Source organism: Salmo salar, chromosome 16, assembly GCF_965601325.2.
Source record: "Salmo salar chromosome 16, fSalSal1, whole genome shotgun sequence".
In the NCBI taxonomy this organism is placed as follows: Eukaryota; Metazoa; Chordata; class Actinopteri; order Salmoniformes; family Salmonidae; genus Salmo; species Salmo salar.
The window spans coordinates 31,957,540-31,977,292 of NC_138306.1; the positions used below are offsets into that span (position 1 = coordinate 31,957,540).

At 44.5% G+C, this 19,753-nt stretch overlaps 2 protein-coding genes across 4 annotated transcripts in view; both read left to right on the forward strand.

The window, feature by feature from the left end:
- The window catches only part of hydin (HYDIN axonemal central pair apparatus protein), an 81,238-nt gene extending 71,582 nt beyond the window's left edge, over positions 1-9,656 (forward strand). For both annotated transcript variants that reach the window (XM_014149087.3, XM_014149088.3), the window contains exons 67-85: positions 95-189; positions 312-525; positions 640-861; positions 947-1,073; positions 1,242-1,407; positions 1,572-1,719; positions 1,871-2,081; positions 2,273-2,494; positions 2,612-2,781; positions 3,017-3,215; positions 3,310-3,468; positions 3,671-3,951; positions 6,753-6,972; positions 7,115-7,327; positions 7,565-7,728; positions 7,857-8,007; positions 8,201-8,431; positions 8,555-8,779; positions 9,021-9,656. In XM_014149087.3, coding sequence (XP_014004562.3) covers positions 95-189; positions 312-525; positions 640-861; positions 947-1,073; positions 1,242-1,407; positions 1,572-1,719; positions 1,871-2,081; positions 2,273-2,494; positions 2,612-2,781; positions 3,017-3,215; positions 3,310-3,468; positions 3,671-3,951; positions 6,753-6,972; positions 7,115-7,327; positions 7,565-7,728; positions 7,857-8,007; positions 8,201-8,431; positions 8,555-8,779; positions 9,021-9,527 — 3,925 coding nt within the window. In that variant the 3' untranslated portion in view covers positions 9,528-9,656. The remainder of the gene's footprint in view (positions 1-94; positions 190-311; positions 526-639; positions 862-946; positions 1,074-1,241; positions 1,408-1,571; positions 1,720-1,870; positions 2,082-2,272; positions 2,495-2,611; positions 2,782-3,016; positions 3,216-3,309; positions 3,469-3,670; positions 3,952-6,752; positions 6,973-7,114; positions 7,328-7,564; positions 7,729-7,856; positions 8,008-8,200; positions 8,432-8,554; positions 8,780-9,020) is intronic.
- A 2,276-nt stretch (positions 9,657-11,932) lies between these two features.
- Positions 11,933-19,753, forward strand: part of necab2 (N-terminal EF-hand calcium binding protein 2) — a 131,643-nt gene continuing 123,822 nt past the window's right edge. For both annotated transcript variants that reach the window (XM_014149085.3, XM_014149086.3), the window contains exons 1-2: positions 11,933-12,319; positions 19,241-19,265. In XM_014149085.3, coding sequence (XP_014004560.1) covers positions 12,002-12,319; positions 19,241-19,265 — 343 coding nt within the window. In that variant the 5' untranslated portion in view covers positions 11,933-12,001. The remainder of the gene's footprint in view (positions 12,320-19,240; positions 19,266-19,753) is intronic.

Here is a 19,753-nt window from a genome sequence, read left to right on the forward strand (position 1 = left end):
TATTTGGGTTTCTGTGCCTTTCATATGTAAGTCTGAAATAAAAAATGATGTCATTTTAGTTCCTCTAATCTTCATCATGTCCCATGGTGTGCAGGCTCCAGATGGTGAACAAAGGCAGTGTGAAGCTGGAGTACTCATGGCAGGTCCTGATGGACAGATATGGAAAAGGTGTCAACTTTGATCATGGAGGTAACTTTCAGACACTGCCTTCTGGTTTTGAGGGAAAATGTAAAAATATGCTATCAATATACTGTATGTACTGTATATCAGCAGACCTTGTAACTGACATGATCTGTGCTCTATATTTCCAGACGTTAGCCCTCGCTCCTGTCAGAGCAGTAGATTAGGGGTGAGACCTGCCAGCTCTTTAGAGAGCGTGTCATGCCTGATGCTGGGTGACCCAGACCTGCCACCCTTCTCCGTGGAGCCCAGTGTGGGTATCATCAGCCCTGGAGCCACCCAGACCTTCAGGATCAAGTTCTCCCCCTTGGAGGTAGCAGAGTGTGAGGCCAGGCTGGTCTGCAGGTCAGGATTAGTAACATAGACACACTTACAAATCAAGGCGGAGTGAATTTTTGATGTGTGCTTTCGCACTTCCATCATCTCAAATATTGTATTTATGTGTGTGTTTTATGACAGCATCCCCAACCTGAAAGATGAGCAGAGCCCCACCATGGTGGTGTGTGGTCGCAGTTTACTGCCCTACTGCCACTTCCACCTGGAGGACTCAGACTACATCAGTGGAAACAGACGTAACCCAGAACTGCGTGGTCCTCATGGGGCCCTGCCCAGGGCCCCCCTGGACCCCAACACCAGGGTCATAGAGTTCAGATCTGTGGGCATTGGCTCCTCCATCCTTAGGTGGGTTGTAGCTTGATCACTCATGCCATAAACATGTTCACTACTTTTGAATAGTATATTTCACTGTATCTTTTCCCCCATACAGGCAGTTCAGCATTGTAAACCCCACTAACAAGCCTTACTCCTTTATCTGGAGATGTGAGGATGCAGGTGCCTCCCCTTTCCAATGTCTCACACCCAATAACTCCATTCAGCCTGGGAAGAAAGTAGAGGTATGGCTTGTGTATATTGTGCTTCACTTTGAGGTCCTTGATCAGTGATAAAATGTCAGCTACTCTTACTGCTTTTAGTGCAGCTCCAGCGAACCCTGTTCTCTGTTGTTTTACTATTTTACTGTGAGAAAATGTCAGCTGTAAAATCTCTAATTCTTCCTGCTGCAGGTATCTTTTGAGTTCCAGGCCCAGGAGCCAGATACAGTGGAGTCATTCTGGACCTTCCTGATCCCAGATCAGAACCTGTCTGTGCCCTTCCTGCTTGTTGGAACAGCTAGTGAGCCTGTTGTCTACATGGACCATGCCCATCTTAACCTGGGAAACCTGCTAGTGGGTAAGTGCAATACAGCAACTAAGGTAGAAAATACCCACTGCACTAGAATCATTATCATATGAGATAATTCTTAATAACATTATCCTAAACACAACATCAGTCTTATATATATAACCTGGGAACATTTGTTGTGACAACATGTCTCTGTGAATATGTATCTGTAGGACACAAGGCTCACCGAACAGTGTATGTGCTGAATGGAGAGAATCAGCCCTTTCAGTTCTTCATTAAGGAAACGTCCCGTTACTCAGAGGCCTTCCTGGACAGCCTGCAGCTGGAGCCCCTGGAGGGGGTGGTGCCACCTAAAGACAGGTGTGTACCTCAACTTCATCGGTGATACACCTGAATCTAATTTAATAGAATGGTGTATCAGCCTAAGAGGGAATGTCTGTAGTTATGGTTACTGTATTGTCAGAGTGATACCCTTGACACAAAACATCCTCTCTCTCCTGGTGTCTTGCAGGTTCCCTGTGCTTGTGTCTTTCACCCCGACACAAGATGGAGTGGTGACCTTTAACCTGCTGGTCCAGGTGAAGGGGAAGGTCCAGCCCCTCAATATGAACGTCAAGGCAGAGGGTTACAGCATGAATGCCTGTGTGCAATGTGAGAGCACCGAGGGAGGCGTCACCGAGCTGTCTCCAGGCAACTCTTATCATCAGGTGGACTTCAAACAAGTGAGAAATTTCTACTTCAAAGCTTAAGACTCAGACAGAAAGGCTAATTATACACCGAACTCCCCGTAAGCCTTTGTTGTGTGAAGTACAAAAATCATGCAAATTCAGAGGTACTTTTTCTCCCCTTTGCCCTATTTCAGGTTTTATAATGACATTTTGTTCTCTTCCTTTTGCTTTTTGTCCTTGTTCAGGTGGAGCTCAGTGATACGACATTGTGTACCTTCTTAGTGTCCAACCTGGGGAAGTTCAGTCTGGATGTTCAGTATGAGTTATGGGGCTCGGCGGAGATGCAGCGCCACCTAAAGGTGGAGACAGACAAGGGGAGTGTTGAGGTGGGCAGACAAAGCCGCTGTACTGTCACATTCTTCCCTCTGCAGAAGTGTGTGCTCAAAGACGTGGGCCTCAACATCAAGGTGAGCATCTCATCTTAGCATCATTGCTCTCCCTTTTCCTCCTTATATATCTACTGTGTGTATGATTCCAATCTATGAATGATTCCATCTCTCTTTCTCTCTCTCACTTCTCTTCAGATTAAGAACGGGCCTGTGTTCAGCTGCTCCATCCTGGGTTCAGCGGTTGCCCCTGGCCTGGATTTCTCCTTCTTGAAACACAACTTTGGAATGAGCTTTATCTACTGTGCAGGGATGGTGCCAGCCACACATACACTGATCATAAGCAACAAGGGAGAGAGAGGGATCAGGTACCAGCTGACAGGTTGTCTGGCACTTTGCCTGTGTTTGAGCGACAACTTCAAAACCTAAACAAAACAGCATATATCCATTGTCAGGCTCGCTGTCAGACCATTTAATTTCCTCTCAAACTACCAAATGAAATGTAATGAAAAAGGCCTCACTGCACTGACAGGGAAAGGCATACTTTATATATCAGTGTTTCTCATTGAGGGAGCTGCCATAGCAGGTTATTGTCCTCTCCAGTCTAGATTGTCAGTTCTCCAACACCCCATTCCTGGAGGTGGGCTTCCAGCCAGAGGTGCTGCCCCCTGGTGGGTCCATGGAGGTGCCCATCACCTTTTACCCACGGGAGGCCATGCGCTACCATGAGAGAGTGGTCTTCGAGATCAATGACTGTGCCAAGCAGATGGTCGAGATCCTAGGTCAAGGCATTGAGATGAAGGTGAGGAGTGCGTGTGTGGGAGCTTGCGTGTGTGTGGTGTTTATGCTTGTGTGTGTCTTTATGCATACCTCCCCTGTGAACTTCCTGCTATCAGGTTGACTTTGAGGACCCCAGACACAAGCTGGTGAATCTGGGGGCTCTGCAGATTGGTCAGAAGATCAGGAGGGTGATTCCCCTTGTGAACAACAGCCACTCCTCTCTAACCTTCTCCCTGCTACTCAGCTCTACTGTACACACTCTGCTGGACTCCAGGGTACGCCTCACAGCCACCTCCACACCACTGACACTATTCCCTCTCACTGACACACAAGTAGTACAGTTGCTAGATTAATGTATATTTTGCTCAGAATTAATCAATAAAGAGAACACAGTTGAGCCAAAAAGAGTGTTCCTTTTCATGGGGTTGTCATTCTAGATGTGAGTGTGATGAGACGTGTTCCTCTCCTGTACCGTAGGTGCTGTCAGTGAACCCGCCAGGTGAGGTGACCCTGAAGCCGTTTGGGGGCCGCTGTCTGGTGGAGGTGCTGTTCTCTCCCAGGCAGCGCATGGCTCCCTTCACGTCAGAGCTGCAGTTTGAGTGTCTGGGCACGGTTCGCCCCCTGTTGGTACTGAAGGGCTGCTGTCAGGGAGTGGAGGTCAAGCTGGACCAGGACTACCTGCCCTTTGGAGCTGTCGCTCAGCGCTGCAAGGTCACAAGACGCATCATCATGCAGAACACTGGAGACATCGGAGCCAGGTAGGTACTCTGACACTAATGCTGAGTGATTAGTGCTTTTTGAGGTCCATTCGGTTTCGATTCAATTATTAAAAAACAATCACGGTTAAAAAAAAATAGTTTTGCACTATGCATTATGTGGGTTGAATGCTGTAACAACACAGCATAAAAAAAAATTTGTCCCATGATGGTAGTGACTGCTCATTACTGCTTATCACTTAATAACCATCATTTATTCACATTACTTGAATAAAATATTTCAGTTGTTGTGTATATTACATTTGTTTTTTTTAATTTGATGACTTTATTATTTCATTCTAAGTCATCTCATCTCTAGAGCTTCTGCCTATGCTGTCTGACATCACTATTTTAGCCGTTCTTCTAAGTAAATAAGGCATACTTATAAAACATTAAGAACACCTGCTGTTTCCATGACATAGACTGACCAGGTGAATCGAGGTGAAAGCTATGATCCCTTATTGATGTCACTTGTTAAATCCATTTCAATCAGTGTAGATGAAGGGGAGTAGATGGGTTAAAGAAGGATTTTTAAGCCTTGAGACAATTGAGACATGGATTGCATATATTTATTTATTTTATTTAACCTTTATTTAACTAGGCAGTTAAGTTAAGAACAAATTAAGTTAAGTTAAGAACAATTTCTTATTTACAATGACGGCCTGGCCTGGCCAAACCCTAAGGACGCTGGGACAATTGTGCGCCGCCCTATGGGACTCCCAATCACGGCCAGTTGTGATACAGCCTGGAATCAAACCAGGGTCTGTTGTGATGCCTCTAGCACTGAGATGCAGTGCCTTAGACTGCTGGCCCACCCGGGAGCAAATATATGTGCCATTCAGAGGGTGAACCGGCAAGACAAAAGATTTAAGTACCTTTAAATTGGGTATGGTAGTGGGTGCCAGCCACACCAGTTTGTGTCAAGAACTGCAACGCTGCTGGTTTTTCACGCACAACATGGGCCAGCATCCCTGTGGAATGCTTTTGACACCTTGTAGAGACCATGCCCTGACGAGGGCAAAACGGAGAATGCAACACAATATTAAGAAGGTGTTCCTAATGTATACTCAGTGTATATGACTGCTGAAAACCAACTATCAATCACTTAGATCATGTATTTTCAGGTAGAGATACACTATATATACAAAAGTATGTGGACACCCCTTTAAATTTGTGAATTTGGCTATTTTAGGCCACACCCGTTGCTGACAGGTGTATAAAATCGAGCACACAGACATGCAATCTCCATAGACAAACATTGGCAGTAGAATGGCCTTACTGAAGAGCTCAATGACTTTCAACGTGGCACCGTCATAGGATGCCACCTTTCCAACAAGTCAGTTCGTCAAATTTCTGCCCTGCTAGAGCTGCCCCGATCAACTGTAAGGGCTATTATTGTGAAGTGGAAACATCTAGAAGCAACAACAGCTCAACCGCGAAGTAGTAGGCCACACAAGCTCACAGAACCAGACCGGCGAGTGCTGAAGTGCGTAGTGCGTAAAATTAGTCTGTCCTCAGTTGCAACACTCCCTACCGATTTCCAAGCTGCCTCTGAAAACAACGTCAGCACAAGAACTGTTCTTCGGGAGCTTCATGAAATGGGTTTCCATGGCCGAGCTGGCGCAGACAAGCCTAAGATGACCATGTGCAATGCCAAGCGTCGGATGGAATGGTGTAAAGCTCGCCGCCATTGGACTCTGGAGCAGTGGAAACTCGTTCTCTGGAGTGATGAATCACGCTTCACCATCTGGCAATCCGACGGATTAATCTGGTTTTGGCGGATGCCAGGAGAACGCTACCTGCCCCAATGCATAATGTCAACTAAAGTTTGTTGGAGGAGGAATGATGTGATGTGGGGATGTTTTTCATGGTTCGGACAAGGCCCCTTAGTTCCAGTGAAGGGAAATCTTAAAGCTACAGCATACAATAACATTCTAGATGATTATGTGCTTCCATCTTTGTGGCAACAGTTTGGGGAAGGCCTGTTCCTGATTCAGCATGACTATGCCCTCGTGCACAAAGCAAGGTCCATACAGAAATGGTTTGTTGAGATTGGTGTGGAGGAACTGCACAGAGCCCTGACCTCAACCCCATCGAACACCTTTGGGATGAATTGGAACGCCGACTGCGAGCCAGGCCTAATCGCCCAACATCAGTGCCTGACCTCACTAATGCTCTTGTGGCTGAATGGAAGCAAGTCCCAGCAGCAACGTTCCAACATCTAGTGGAAAGCCTTCCCAGAAGAGTGGAGGCTGTTATAGCAGCAAACTGGTGACCAACTCTATATTAATGCCCATGATTTTGGAATGAGACGTTCGACGAGCAGGTGTCCACATACTTTTGGTCATGTTGTGTACCTTGTGAGGCAACTGCTCTCTATCCCTCTCGATCACACGTTTTTCTCTCTTCTCTCCATCTCTGGGCCCACACACAGCGGACAAGTAGGCATGTAATGGATTATGTAGTTAATTACCACGTTTTCTGCACTAAACTATGTAGAATATTGGCCTGTTAAAAACTTCAACCCCATGTTACATCACACAGTTCGGGCTTGATCTGATTTCTCTAGATAAACTGCGCATTGAGCTGACAAACCCCCAAAATAAATGGAATTCAAATAATTGAACCGATGTCAGTCAATGATAAAGTTGAATACTTTATTAGATACTGTATGCTCTCCTATTATTGATGGTCATAAAAATGTAAAGTATGCTATGTTACTGCTTGATACTTATACTATAGGTAATAATGGCCATTATCTAGCATCCGTTTTTTTGATGTATCCATCCTTGTGACTGTGTCAGGTTCCAGTGGGAAATGAAGAGGTTTGGCAGAGACTTCTCCATCACCCCTGTAGAGGGCTACATCTGCCCCGGCATGGAGGTGCCTTTTGAGGTGACCTTTTCCCCTGTGGAGCTGAGCCATGAGCTGAGATATGATGACCTGCCCTGCTCTATAGAAGGAGCCAAGCCCATCAAACTCACCCTGGCAGGCTCCTGTATCCTACCCCCGGTCACCAAAGAGGTAAGGCTGCTTGGAAATGTCTTTAATACAACGCATGTGCACAATATAAACCCAAAATCTGCATCGAAAATGAGACCTGCATTTATTAATGATTGTTCCCTATTGCTTGTTCCCCTTTCTCTACCCCTCTCATTCTTCACAGGTGTTGCATTTTGTGTGTCAGGTGCGCTGTCAGCACATCCAGTCACTGACCCTGTCCAACCGCACCAACCAGCGCTGGACTCTGAAGCCTGTGATGGAAGGGGAGCACTGGAGTGGCCCTCCCTCCTTCATCATCGAGCCCTACCAGCAGAACAAGGCCTACGAGATCACATACAAACCCATGGTCACGACCGCCGATGGCAAGAAGCACCTGGTGAGACACTTTCACTGCAGCGCTTTCTTGGCTCTAGAACAGACTGAGCATATGTGTAGTGTGAAGAGCCTTGAATAGGATGACAAATCATTATTGTTGCCGACAATTAACATATTTTGGTTTTAGTCAAATAATATGTTCATATGATACAGCATATTATAGCATTATGTACTATAGATGCATTCTGTGATTTGTCTCTGTTGCTTGACCATAGGTGTCCTCCTCTCCCTCTTCCAGGGCTCTGTATTCTTCTCCTTTCCAGATGGGACAGGCATGCTCTACACTCTGCATGGCACTGCTGAGGCCCCCAAGGCTGTAGCCACCATCACCCACGAGATGCCCTCCAAGACCCAGTACACTGAGATGGTTCCCGTCCAGAACTGGCTCTCCAAACCTCAGAGGTACCACCATACTACTACTTTAGCAGGACGTCTATCAGCAGCGTACTGATTCTACCACTGTCACACTACACTTCTAATACGGTGCCACAATTTTGTTAGCTGCCAGTGTTAAGCTGTTCTGTGTGCAGGTTCCGTGCTATAGTGGAGATCATGAAGCCAGAGAGGCCAGACAGCACTGTGTCCCTGAAGGGCCTGGACTATCTGGATGTACCAGCTCTGGCCAAGAGGGACTACAAGGTCTCCTTCTTCACCTACAAGGAGGGCCAGTACAACGCCAAGGTGAGTGGAGATCTACATTATAAATGCATACAGGCGAATACTATCTATCTTCAGGTATGTTTAGATTGCAAAACCCAGATCAATAATCTACCATGCTAACTACACATAGATGAAGAATGCCAAAGGCAGCTGTTTTCCAAGTTGACTTGTATTTAACCATGTGTCCTGTCCTCCTGTACTCCCTGCCCTCCAGGTGACATTTCGTAATGAGTCTACAGGGGAGTACCTGTTCTACTACCTGAACTTCAAGGCCACAGCGCCGGGTGTCATCAGCACCATAGAAATGGTGACTCCGGTGCGCCAGACAGCCTCTGCCTCTGTCAGGGTGGAAAACCCCCTCCCCATTAGCCTGTTCTTCAGTGCTGAGTGCCGCAGTCCAGACGTCAGTGTGCCTCCACAGCTCTCTACGCCTGCACTCTCCAAGGTGGGTCTACATGCACCTGACTTCATCTATTATCTTGACTATGATTGCTTTTCCTTAGCATATACACTGTATCAAACCAATGCATGATTGTTCCATTTCTGTTTGGTTTTATTTAAATCGCAGGCCACTCTTTCATTTGAGTACCAGCCGCTGCGTGCGGGCGAGTCCACTGCTCGTCTCATTCTTCATAATGGAGAGTTGGGCTACTTCCACTATGAGCTGTTGCTGAAAGCCCTGCCAGCGTCGCATGAGAAACCGCTCTACTTCCGTGCTCCGCTGGGCAGCGGACACTCCGTCTCTGCCAAGTTTACCAACTACTCTCGCATCAAGGCAGAGTATGCCTGCAAGGTACTGGATCCACCTGCAATCATATACCCACACAGCCAGGCACACAGCTCATGGTTGATGACCACTGTTACCTGGAAACCTGTTGTCTTACTGCCTTTCTCTACAAATTGTACTTTTTATAGAATATCTTGTAGACATTGGACAATACAAGCTATAGCATTTCCATTATAGATTTAATTCATTATCTCGGGGAATGCATGATCATAAAATTATGTCTCTGATGATATGATTTCTCTCTTAGACGGACAGTCCTGACTTCATTGTGGAGAAGAACATCAACGCTGCAGCTGGCTACCAGGCGGGCACAGACATCAGCCTGGAGGTTTACTTTGAGCCCTGTCAGTTGGGAGAGATCCGTGGCATGCTCACCCTCTCTTCAGGGTTTGGTGGAGAATACATGTTCCCTCTCTTTGGGTGCTGCACCCCTCCCAAAGCCCAGGGCCCCTTCACCATCCGCGCCGGATCCAGCGTGTCCATCCCCTTTAAGAATGTGTTTGTCCAGACCACAGCCTTCTCCTTCCAGGTGGACAGCCCATCCTTCACTGTGAAGGGCGTGGAGACCATCCGGCCCAAGAAGACCCATAACATTCTTGTTATGTTCGAGGGGCCTCCCCCTGGCTCCCGAGGGCCCTGCAGTGGTAAGCTGACCATCTCCAGCCCGCGCTCCGAGGGCCACGGCCAGAGCATCTCCTGGGTCTTCTACCTGAAGGGCTACTGCCCTGAGCTGGCCCAGAGGGACAAGACCTAGAGGAGGGTGGACCTCTTCTATACAGTATCTACAGTCCAATGCACATTGTGGTTGATACTACAATATGTTTACTCCACACTGATATAGTTTTAAGCAAATGTCAAGCTAATAAATGTCATATAGATGGGTGTTTTTCTTCTGTTGCACTTACGTTTTTTCTTTGAGCACGGAATTGTATTTGTTGAATGTATTGATTTTACAAATAATAATGTGTTGTTGTCCTATTTATAAAGCCTTAGGAGATTTATACATTGTGAGACTAAATATTAAATATATTTATAGCAGAAATGGTCTATCGTATCAGCTCTGTTGGGCATTATCTCTTCTAGATCATGTCCCTCTCAGAGCCACTAGGGAGAGCACTTACTCCTTCAAATAGCAATCATTACGTGTCAGCACCAGTGACTTCCTACATTCATTTGTGGGAACAGGATGGGTGTTCAAGGTGCATGAAATATAAAAAGAGTTTCAATTTGCATAAACAGCCGTTGAATAGGTGTGTCAGAACGAGAGAGAGCGAGTGTGTGTGTGTGTGTGTGTGTGTGTGGTGTGTGTGTGTGTGTGTGTGTGTGTGTGTGTGTGTGTGTGTGTGTGTGTGTGTGTGTGTGTGTGTGTGTGTGTGTGTGAGCGTGCAGTTAGCAAGCAGGATGAGTCCCTGTGTTTTGGGACAGATAACTATTGCAATTTTCCCTCATTCTCTCAATCAATGAGTTGTTAAATTCTTTCATATTTAAATATTGCGCAGGGGGTTGAAGTCTCCTGGCAGAGCTTTTAATCTGGTGAGTAGGAGAGCTTTAATGAGGGAGTGGGAGGGTATTGTACAGGCACACACATATATTGGCTCTTTTTCCTAACCACGGAATTCAAATTGTTCTTTCATTTTTTTCACAGGATTGTAAATCCACTGTTTCTTTGCTGCCGTGTCAGCAGTCCCTCTGCCAGAACTAACTTAGTACCGTGGGCTGTGCTATGTAGGCTATCAGCTCAATAGGGGTGGATGGCATAACCACCACTTTCCCACTGTATGTCTCCCTCCCACCCCCACTGCATAGCCTTTGGGTCTATTTGATGGGCTTGTTATATGATCAGATTGTTCTTGATACCCCTATCTTGTGCGGTCTCTATAGAAGACGGTGACCAGAAGAGGAAGAACAGTTTTGACAGAAAGGGCATGTGGTGTGTTTATGATTGTCGGTTTGAAACTGGCTAGCGTTATGATGCAGCTGAACTGTAATCAGAGTAGACAGATAAGATGATCCAGTGAAGGAGCTCTCTCTCCCCTCTATGGAACGCTCCCAGCTCTTTGCTAAGGGGCATCACATCCATCTGGGCCTGACCACAGGAGAGGCCTGTCTATGCTGGGCTGCCTGTATTGGGCTTGTTTGCCTGATCTGTGTGGGGAAGCAATGAGGCAGATGAGGCTCAAGTAACCAGAGTCACATAAACAGAAGTCCTGTTGAGACCCATTTAGTGTAACCCAGCCAGGTCTGACTGGCTGTGCTCTGCTGGGCACCAGGCCTTCTGTCAGAGACCGGAGGCGGATGGATGCACTTCTAGTCGCCTGAGGCAAGACTTCCTCTAAGAATGGGTTCCTCCTCAACTGCTGTGGAGGATTTCCGTATGCAGTTTTATGCCACAAATTGAAATGCCAATAATTATATATAAAGATTTCTAAAGGCAGAGCATTCTTCCTACTCTGGTGGATTTGGCTAATTAAAGAGAGAGGCCTGGAATGACTTAATCACCTCTCTGAAAAGGGCAGGACCAGGGAGTCTTTCAACTCACAAAGGTTATCCTGCATGGGCCTTTATAGTAGCACACATCACACACTAGTAATGAGGGACATTCCTCAAAATTTAGAGGGGCTCAGATGAAACATGTAGGTGGGGCATTCTGCGCTCTAGGGTGAGGCCCAATGTCTCTGATCATCATCAGCCAAACTTTTCATCTAGCAGAGATTATGAATGCAACAGGGGGCCTAATCAGTGGCTTAATTAATGAACCATATACACTGGGTGACATCACCCCACTCAACCATGACACTATCCTAATGGAAACCTAGTTAGCTAGTGACTTGATTCATTTGCCCCACAACTGATAGAGGTCTGTTAGAGGTAGTGTTTAAAGGACTCATATACTTTTCTTTAACTTAATTCATGGTGCTTCAGTCCACTTTGTACAATGTCTCTCAACATGTTTACTTACATTTCTTTACAATTACTTCTACATATACAATAACCTCTCATATATTTAAGCAGTAGACCTGTATCAGGCAGGATGCTGATTATGTCTAATCAATATTGCCAAGGCATCAATAGACAGTCACCTGGAACAGTATACTAACCCTCTTAAAGTTTGAAGTGATGTTGAGGAGAGGTGTGTTTTCGGAAATGTTCGGAGGGTCGATGATGATGTAAGAGGGGAGGGAGGGATTGGCCCCATAGCGCTCAGCATGAACGCTCCGGTGCAAAAGGATGTGTGAGCAAGCAGCGCGCTACTGCAGGGACGGTGTCCACAAACTGCTCCAAAAAGAACAACCGAAACTCCGGGCTCAGGACAGCAAAGAGCAACCAAAACCAGTGGACCAGGACAGCGAGTCAGCAACGGCTGCACAGTCCGGAAACAGCGGCGCCCAGCCCGGTGCAATTGACGGGCTTGTCCGCTGGATAGTCACCAAGATGAGCGACAACAAAAGCATCTCTACCCGGGAATACGCGAAGGAGGAGGCGTCAGTTGCCCAAGAGCAGTTCTTCGCACCAGAGCCACGGAAAGGCATCTCTGTTATATTGGATGTAGGTATCGCTAACTTGATTGTAGGCTTACCAGTTATTTTACCTGCACATGATTCGTTGATATGGTGGCTGAGGTGGAATAGTTTGCGGGAGAAAGTCCCATTTTAATTCAGTGCGCACTTACGCGCAAAGATCAACCTCAATGTTGTGCAAATACTGTATATTAATTCTAGCTTCTCTGAATACATATGCACTCACTATAAATATCTTGAAAATAAAGTTTCTCTGTAATCTGTTGGCCTATCTGGCCCATATTTTCCATAAATAGTGGAATAATTCTAAGCACCCATAAACAAATCAAATAGGCTACTCAGAGTTACGTCCCCCCCATATTGGCTTTGAGTGGTGTTTATAGGCTATACATCCTAGAATATGTATCACACCCGGCCGTGATTGGGAGTCCCGTAGGGCGGCGCACAATTGGCCCAGTGTCGTCCAGGTTTGGCCGGGGTAGGCCTTCATTGTAAATAAGAATTTGTTATTAATTGACTTTCCTAGTTTAAAAAAAAAAAAAAAGGGTTTTATCCATGTTCCAAATTCATATCAATAGATGTAAATGCTCCTAGATGTGTGCAGTTTGTTACATAATTGGCCTTTGATTTCACAGCATGCATATAAAGTCATTTAAAGCTACAATATGCAACTTTTTGAGTGACCCGGACAAATTCACATAGAAATGGAATTTATAGATTTGTCATTCTTATTGAAATCAAGTTTAAGAAGTGGTAGATATGTTATAGGTGCGCTATTTCTATGCTTCCTGTTCTTAAGTTTCGTTTTTGGTCTTTTACTTTCAGTTTTGTACACCAGCTTCAAACAGCTAAAAATACAATATTTTTAGGCGTGAAAAATATATTTGACAGAGGTTTAGATGGTGCAATGATTCTTTAAACTATACTTGCTTGTTTTGTCACAAACTGAAATTAGGAAAACTATTAGAATTTTAACAACCAGGAAATGGCAGAGGGATTTCTGCATAGTGCATCTTTAAATGTTGTCTTAATAAAAAAATCTTATAAAGAGCTATAGAATAACATATGACTGATAGACATTTTGTCTTTAACATGCACTAGCACATCCTGGACAGGCATATCTTATTTTTTATAATTTATTACGCTTTTGCAGTGTACCCAGCAATTTGCCTACACTGTCGGGTAGGCTGCTGAAGCTGGTCTCACCAGTGTTGATTTAGTAGGTCAAAGTGTTGCCATAGTATTAGTCATAATTGCCTTATGTATATCTGATGCTCGTTTCTCTAGGGATCTACATATTGCTTTTAGGGATAAAAAAAACCTGAGAGAGTGAGAGAAACTAGTTCACTTTTAGACCAAGACCCAGATAAGATGATAAAGAAGTGGTGCATGGAAACTGATTATAGGAGACCAGAGGAGTAGAAGTATCCGTGTGTGTGTGTGTGTGTGTGTGTGTGTGTGTGTGTGTGTGTGTGTGTGTGTGTGTGTGTGTGTGTGTGTGTGTGTGTGTGTGTGTGTGTGTGTGTGTGTGTGTGTGTGTGCGCGCGCGTGCGCATGGGAGAGAGCAAGAGAAAAAGAGAGGGGAGAGAGAGTACTCAGTATTTGAAAGTGAGAGAGACAGAGTGGTACAGGGTGGCCATTTAAAACCAGATAAGACATTCTCTGCAGAGCCCACTTTTAAGTTCACAATAACTTGCCCAGCTGATACTGTATAAAGTCTTGACTGCACCTAGTGTACACTGAATGACAATGCAGCTTCATACAGTATACTAGATATACAGTATTAGCAATGTAGTTTGCTTCTGCATTTGCCTGTCGATGTAGTGTATTGCTCTAGGACATTCTAGCTCTGTGAGTGACTTAGAGGTGATGATTGAAGGTTTTTAATTAAACTGTCCATATAGATCCAGCAAGTGAAATTTACAGAAGATTTTAGTTGGATTATTGGCCATGAAATGCAAATGTTGTTGTCATTTGCACCGTTTTTAGCCTCAGCCATACCAGACTTTACTACTTGCTTTAATTGCATGTTATCTCTTTTTGAAGGACAAACATATCGTATTAATTAATATTATTTATTGCTTGCTATGTGCCAGGATTTTTTTTTTAATAAAATGAGGCTGAGACAGGAGGGGTCAGGAGACACTGTGGCCCCATCCGACGATACCCCCGGACAGGGCCAAACAGGAAGGATATAACCCCACCCACTTTGCCAAAGCACAGCCCCCACACCACTAGAGGGATACCTTCAACCACCAACTTACCATCCTGAGACAAGGCCGAGTATAGCCCACAAAGATCTCCGCCACGGCACAACCCAAGGGGGGGCACCAACCCAGACAGGAAGACCACGTCAGTGACTCAACCCACTCAAGTGACGCACCCCTCCTAGGGACGGCATGGAAGAACACCAATAAGCCAGTGACTCAGCCCCTGTAATAGGGTTAGAGGCAGAGAATCCCAGTGGAGAGAGGGGAACCGGCCAGGCAGAGACAGCAAGGGCGGTTCGTTGCTCCAGAGCCTTTCCTTTCACCTTCACACTCCTGGGCCAGACTACACTCAATCATAGGACCCACTGAAGAGATGAGTCTTCAGTAAAGACTTAAAGGTTGAGACCGAGTCTGCATCTCTCACATGGGTAGGCAGACTATTATATACAAATGGAGCTCTATAGGAGAAAGCCCTGCCTCCAGCTGTTTGCTTAGAAATTCTAGGGACAATTAGGAGGCCTGCGTCTTGTGACCGTAGCGTACGTGTAGGTATGTACGGCAGGACCAAATCGGAAAGATAGGTAGGAGCAAGCCCATGTAATGCTTTGTAGGGTAGCAGTAAAACCTTGAAATCAGCCCTTGCCTTAACAGGAAGCCAGTGTAGGGAGGCTAACACTGGAATAATATGATCACATTTTTTGGTTCTAGTCAGGATTCTAGCAGCCGTATTTAGCACTAACTGAATGCCAGCATTGGTTTGTGGTGGGCAGCTACGAAAAATATAGATGACAACTCTCTTGGTAAATGGTATGGTCTACAGCTTATCATAAGGTATTCTAACTCGTTATAGCAAAAAACTTGAGACTTCCAGGACCTACTGTATATTTAAATGTATGTGAGTATTGAAACCCCATCTGATTAGAAGAGAAAACTCACAGTAGCTGTTCTTTGTACAGTATTCCTTACAGCCCCATTATTCTCCTTTCTTCTCTCCTCCACACCCCTCCTCCACACAGCAGTGACTGCCTAGGGAAAACAGATCCATCCATTCTTAATGAGGAAAAAAGTCAGGGAGAACGCTGCCTCTCTCTCTCTCGCCCTGTTCCCACCATTCTGTGGTCGCTCTTTCTCACACATTTTCTTGCTTATTGTTTGTCATGTCTCTTATTCTTTTCCTCTGTCTCTCATTATTACCTGCTTCTTAATGCTTAATTCTGCCTTGCATGTTACTCAAGTCTCCATCCATCCATGACACCTCCGTTCTTTTTCTCTTTGCCAAGACATTCTCATTTGGTGTTTTCAATTTATCACATTAATCGTTTTGGCTAATGCTCTGCTGAACTGTACAGAATAGGTCAGTTTCCTCTATTTACTGTAAACCAAGCTCATCTGTATTGTTTTCTGTTGTATTTGTATTTTTTATGGATCGCCACTACTCTACTACCACTTAATATCTACACCACAAAATCCATGTGTATGTGTGTGTATAGTGCGTATGTTATCGTGTGTGTATGTATGTGTATGTCCATGCCGTGTGTGTGTGTCTCTTCACAGTCCCTGTTCCATAAGGTGTTTTTTTTATCTGATTTTACTGCTTGTATGACGCATTATTTGATGTGGTGGTCCCCTTTGTACGACCCGCGTTACAGCGCCTCCCATAGTCTGTTCTGGACTTGGAGACTGAAGACATTTTACATTTACATTTTAGTAATTTAGCAGACAGTCTTATCCAGAGCAACTTACAGTACAGCAAAGCACAGGGTGGCTTTTTGAAGAATCTCAAATATAAAATATATTTTGATTTGTTTAACACTTGTTTGGTTACTACAGTGAGGGGAAAAAGTATTTGATCCCCTGCTGATTTTGTACGTTTGCCCACTGACAAAGAAATGATCAGTCTATAATTTTAATGGTAGGTTTATTTGAAGAGTGAGAGACAGAATAACAACAAAAATCCATAAAATCGCATGTCAAAAATGTTATAAAATGATTTGCATTTTAATGAGGGAAATAAGTATTTGACCCCTCTGCAAAACATGACTTAGTACTTGGTGGCAAAACCCTTATTGGCAATCACAGAGGTCAGACATTTCTTGTAGTTGGCCACCAGGTTTGCACACATCTCAGGAGGGATTTTGTCCCACTCCTCTTTGCAGATCTTCTCCAAGTCATTAAGGTTTCGAGGCTGACGTTTGGCAACTCGAACCTTCAGCTCCCTCCACAGATTTTCTATGGGATTAAGGTCTGGAGACTGGCTAGGCCACTCCAGGACCTTAATGTGTTTCTTCTTGAGCCACTCCTTTGTTGCCTTGGCCGTGTGTTTTGGGTCATTGTCATGCTGGAATACCCATCCACGACCCATTTTCAATGGAGATAATTTCTTGTGACAAATGTTTTTTGTTTTTAGAGGATATTACACAATGTTAAATTTAGATCCTTGGTTAGGTGGTTAACTGATTTTTTTTTAACTCCGACATCCTTGGGTAGGTGGCAGAAGTCTGGAAGGGCACCTAGGAATCTTTGGGTTGTCCGAGAATTTAAAGTGCGGCTTATTATAATCCTTGGTTGGGGTCTGAGCAGATTATTTCTTGTGATTGCGAACGTAATAAGATGGTGTTCAGGTAGTCCAGGAATATGAGGAAAAACATTTAGATCCACAATATTTATTCCAGGGTATGACTGTGGCAATGCGTAGGGACGGAGACAAGTTGGACAAAACCCACTGAGTCGATGATGGCTCTGAAAGCCTTTTGGATTGGTTCTGTGCACTTTTCCATGTGAATATTGAAGTCACAAAAAATTCGAAAATTCTCCCATGACTACAAGGTCCGATAGGATTTCAGGGAACTCAGTGAGGAATGCTGTATGTGGCCCAGGCGGCCTGTAGTAACTGTAGCTATAAAAAGTGATTGAGTAGGCTGCATAATAACCGTTCTGTTCCTCTGAAAAACATATTTTACGGTTTTCAGTTCTGTTCCCTGAACCAGTTCCAAATGCTGGATAAGACAATAGCAAACCACACACTGGCCCCTGGGAACTGAGCTGCTCTAGTTGGTTAATACTTGTCTTAGTAAGTGATACTCTTTGATGTCGTTTTCATTCTATATATTTTAGAGGAGCAGTGTGTGCATTTGGTGTTTGTCCCCTTTTTTTGTCAAATATGTTTTTTAAAAATCTGAAACGGAGTGAAATTGGGTCACCTACATTATGTGACAGCATGCTGGTAGGCCTGACAAATGGATGATCAGACAAGCCCCTCAACACCAAATTGGCCAATTTTATACACACACGCCTGCCACTTTTATCATATTATTCCCCACTTCTGTTGCTTTAATTGTGGTTTACATTTTGCATGATATGTAATATTTTAATGCACCTTTTCTAATCGTGTCAGTGAGGATGAGTCTTTCTGGAGAGTAGGTACCTGTATTTCTTTTGCACATTAGCGTTTTACATCATGAATCTTGTTCTTGAGGCAGCTCACAAAGTCATAAAATCTGATTTTGAACCTAACCTTAACCCTAACATTAACCACAATGCTAACCCTAAAGCCTAAACCTAATCTAAAATGAAGCCAATTTTGACTTTGCAACTGGCCCATCTAGCGGTAATCGCTCAGTTCTGCCTCCAGGACAAGACTCATCCCAATAAATGTCAACCTGCAATTCTTGCTCTCTCCCCATCTAATTTCCGCAATCCTTATTTATCTCTCTCTCCCTCTGTCTCTCTCTCTCTCAAAACGGATTATTTCATCCACCTCTTGTGCTTGATCTCAAAATGATCTCCTTTCCATTATCTTTGTATCGCAAAGCAATTCTCCGATAGCAGTAGATATGAACGATTAAGCTCAGCAAACACCATCACTTCCAAATGATTTCAATAGTGCTCTAGCAGTGCCTTTCAGGTGGAGTGGAAGATTGTGGTATTGATCTGAAATCGTTCCCAAGACGTTTTGCTCAGCTTACTTCACCCTCAGATGCCAAAGATAAACATGTCACAGACTTGTTATAAAGGCTTCAATCATCTGCAGTCACATAATAAAGCCATAGTAATGTATGGTGTGCTCTCTTAGTCACCTGTCCATTGTCTTTTACTTTGTTTTACCTTTCACGGTTTATTCACTCATTGGACCACATTGACAGGCCTCCTGTCAGGTTTCTATGGAGCTTTTCCCAATGTGCATGGTCAATTATTTACCCCTGATTTGTTTTATTAAAACTGCTAAAGTGCTCATCAATCTGGTGAAGCAAATAGATAGTATCAACAAAGGCACAAAGGACAAACACCTACAGTATACACAGTATTTTATACTGTTAAGCTCATTCATGGATGAAATGCACTCACCGCTTTCAAAAGCATAGAAAGAAACAACACATGAATATGTATCCCCCACCAGATATAACAATGGTTACAGAAAATGTATTAGTGTTTTAAACTGGTGTGAATACTGCTTTTCCAGTGACAAACGAATGCTTTTTCTTCCTCTACCCTGCAGCCTTAACTGTGCTATTACACATGTGAGTGCACAATGTGGTCAGGCTTTTTAAACAAGACTACACTGAGTTTTCACTTACTCTTAACTAGCCATTCAGGCAGGCTTATTTACTGTCTCTGTGTCTGTTGCCAGTATCTTTTTAGGCGTTATGGTATCATTGAGCTTTTTATCATGTTTCATGTTTCGACACTTTTCACATGACTAGTCCCTTCGCTAATGCAGAGCTCCTGTTTTGTCTTAACAGATTTTCCGGAGAGCTGATAAGGATGGTAAGTGTGTTTTTGTTTGTTAAACTGATCTGTTATCATGTTGTCTGTGCCCTGTCAGTGAGGTAGCCACCCTGCCCAGTGTTGTGGGTTATTTGGGTGTTGGTTAATTTCCAGGCTAGTACAGCGTTTTGTTTGGTGCCAGCGCTTCCCTCATTCCCTCTGTCACTTGTTTGTTCTGCTGTCGTCTCTTGGAGCCTTTGACAGAAGAAAACAAACAAGGAGACAACTTAAAAAGCTCAGTTTTCATACCAGCCAGATGGCCTTCTTCGGGGGGTGTGTGTGTGTGTGTGTGTGTGTGTGTGTGTGGTGTGTGTGTGTGTGTGTGTGTGTGTGTGTGTGTGTGTGTGTGTGTGTGTGTGTGTGTGTGTGTGTGTGTGTGTGTGTGTGTGTGTGTGTGTGTGTGTGAGCGTGCAGTTAGCAAGCAGGATGAGTGCCTGTGTTTTGGGACAGATAACTATTGCAATTTTCCCTCATTCTCTCAATCAATG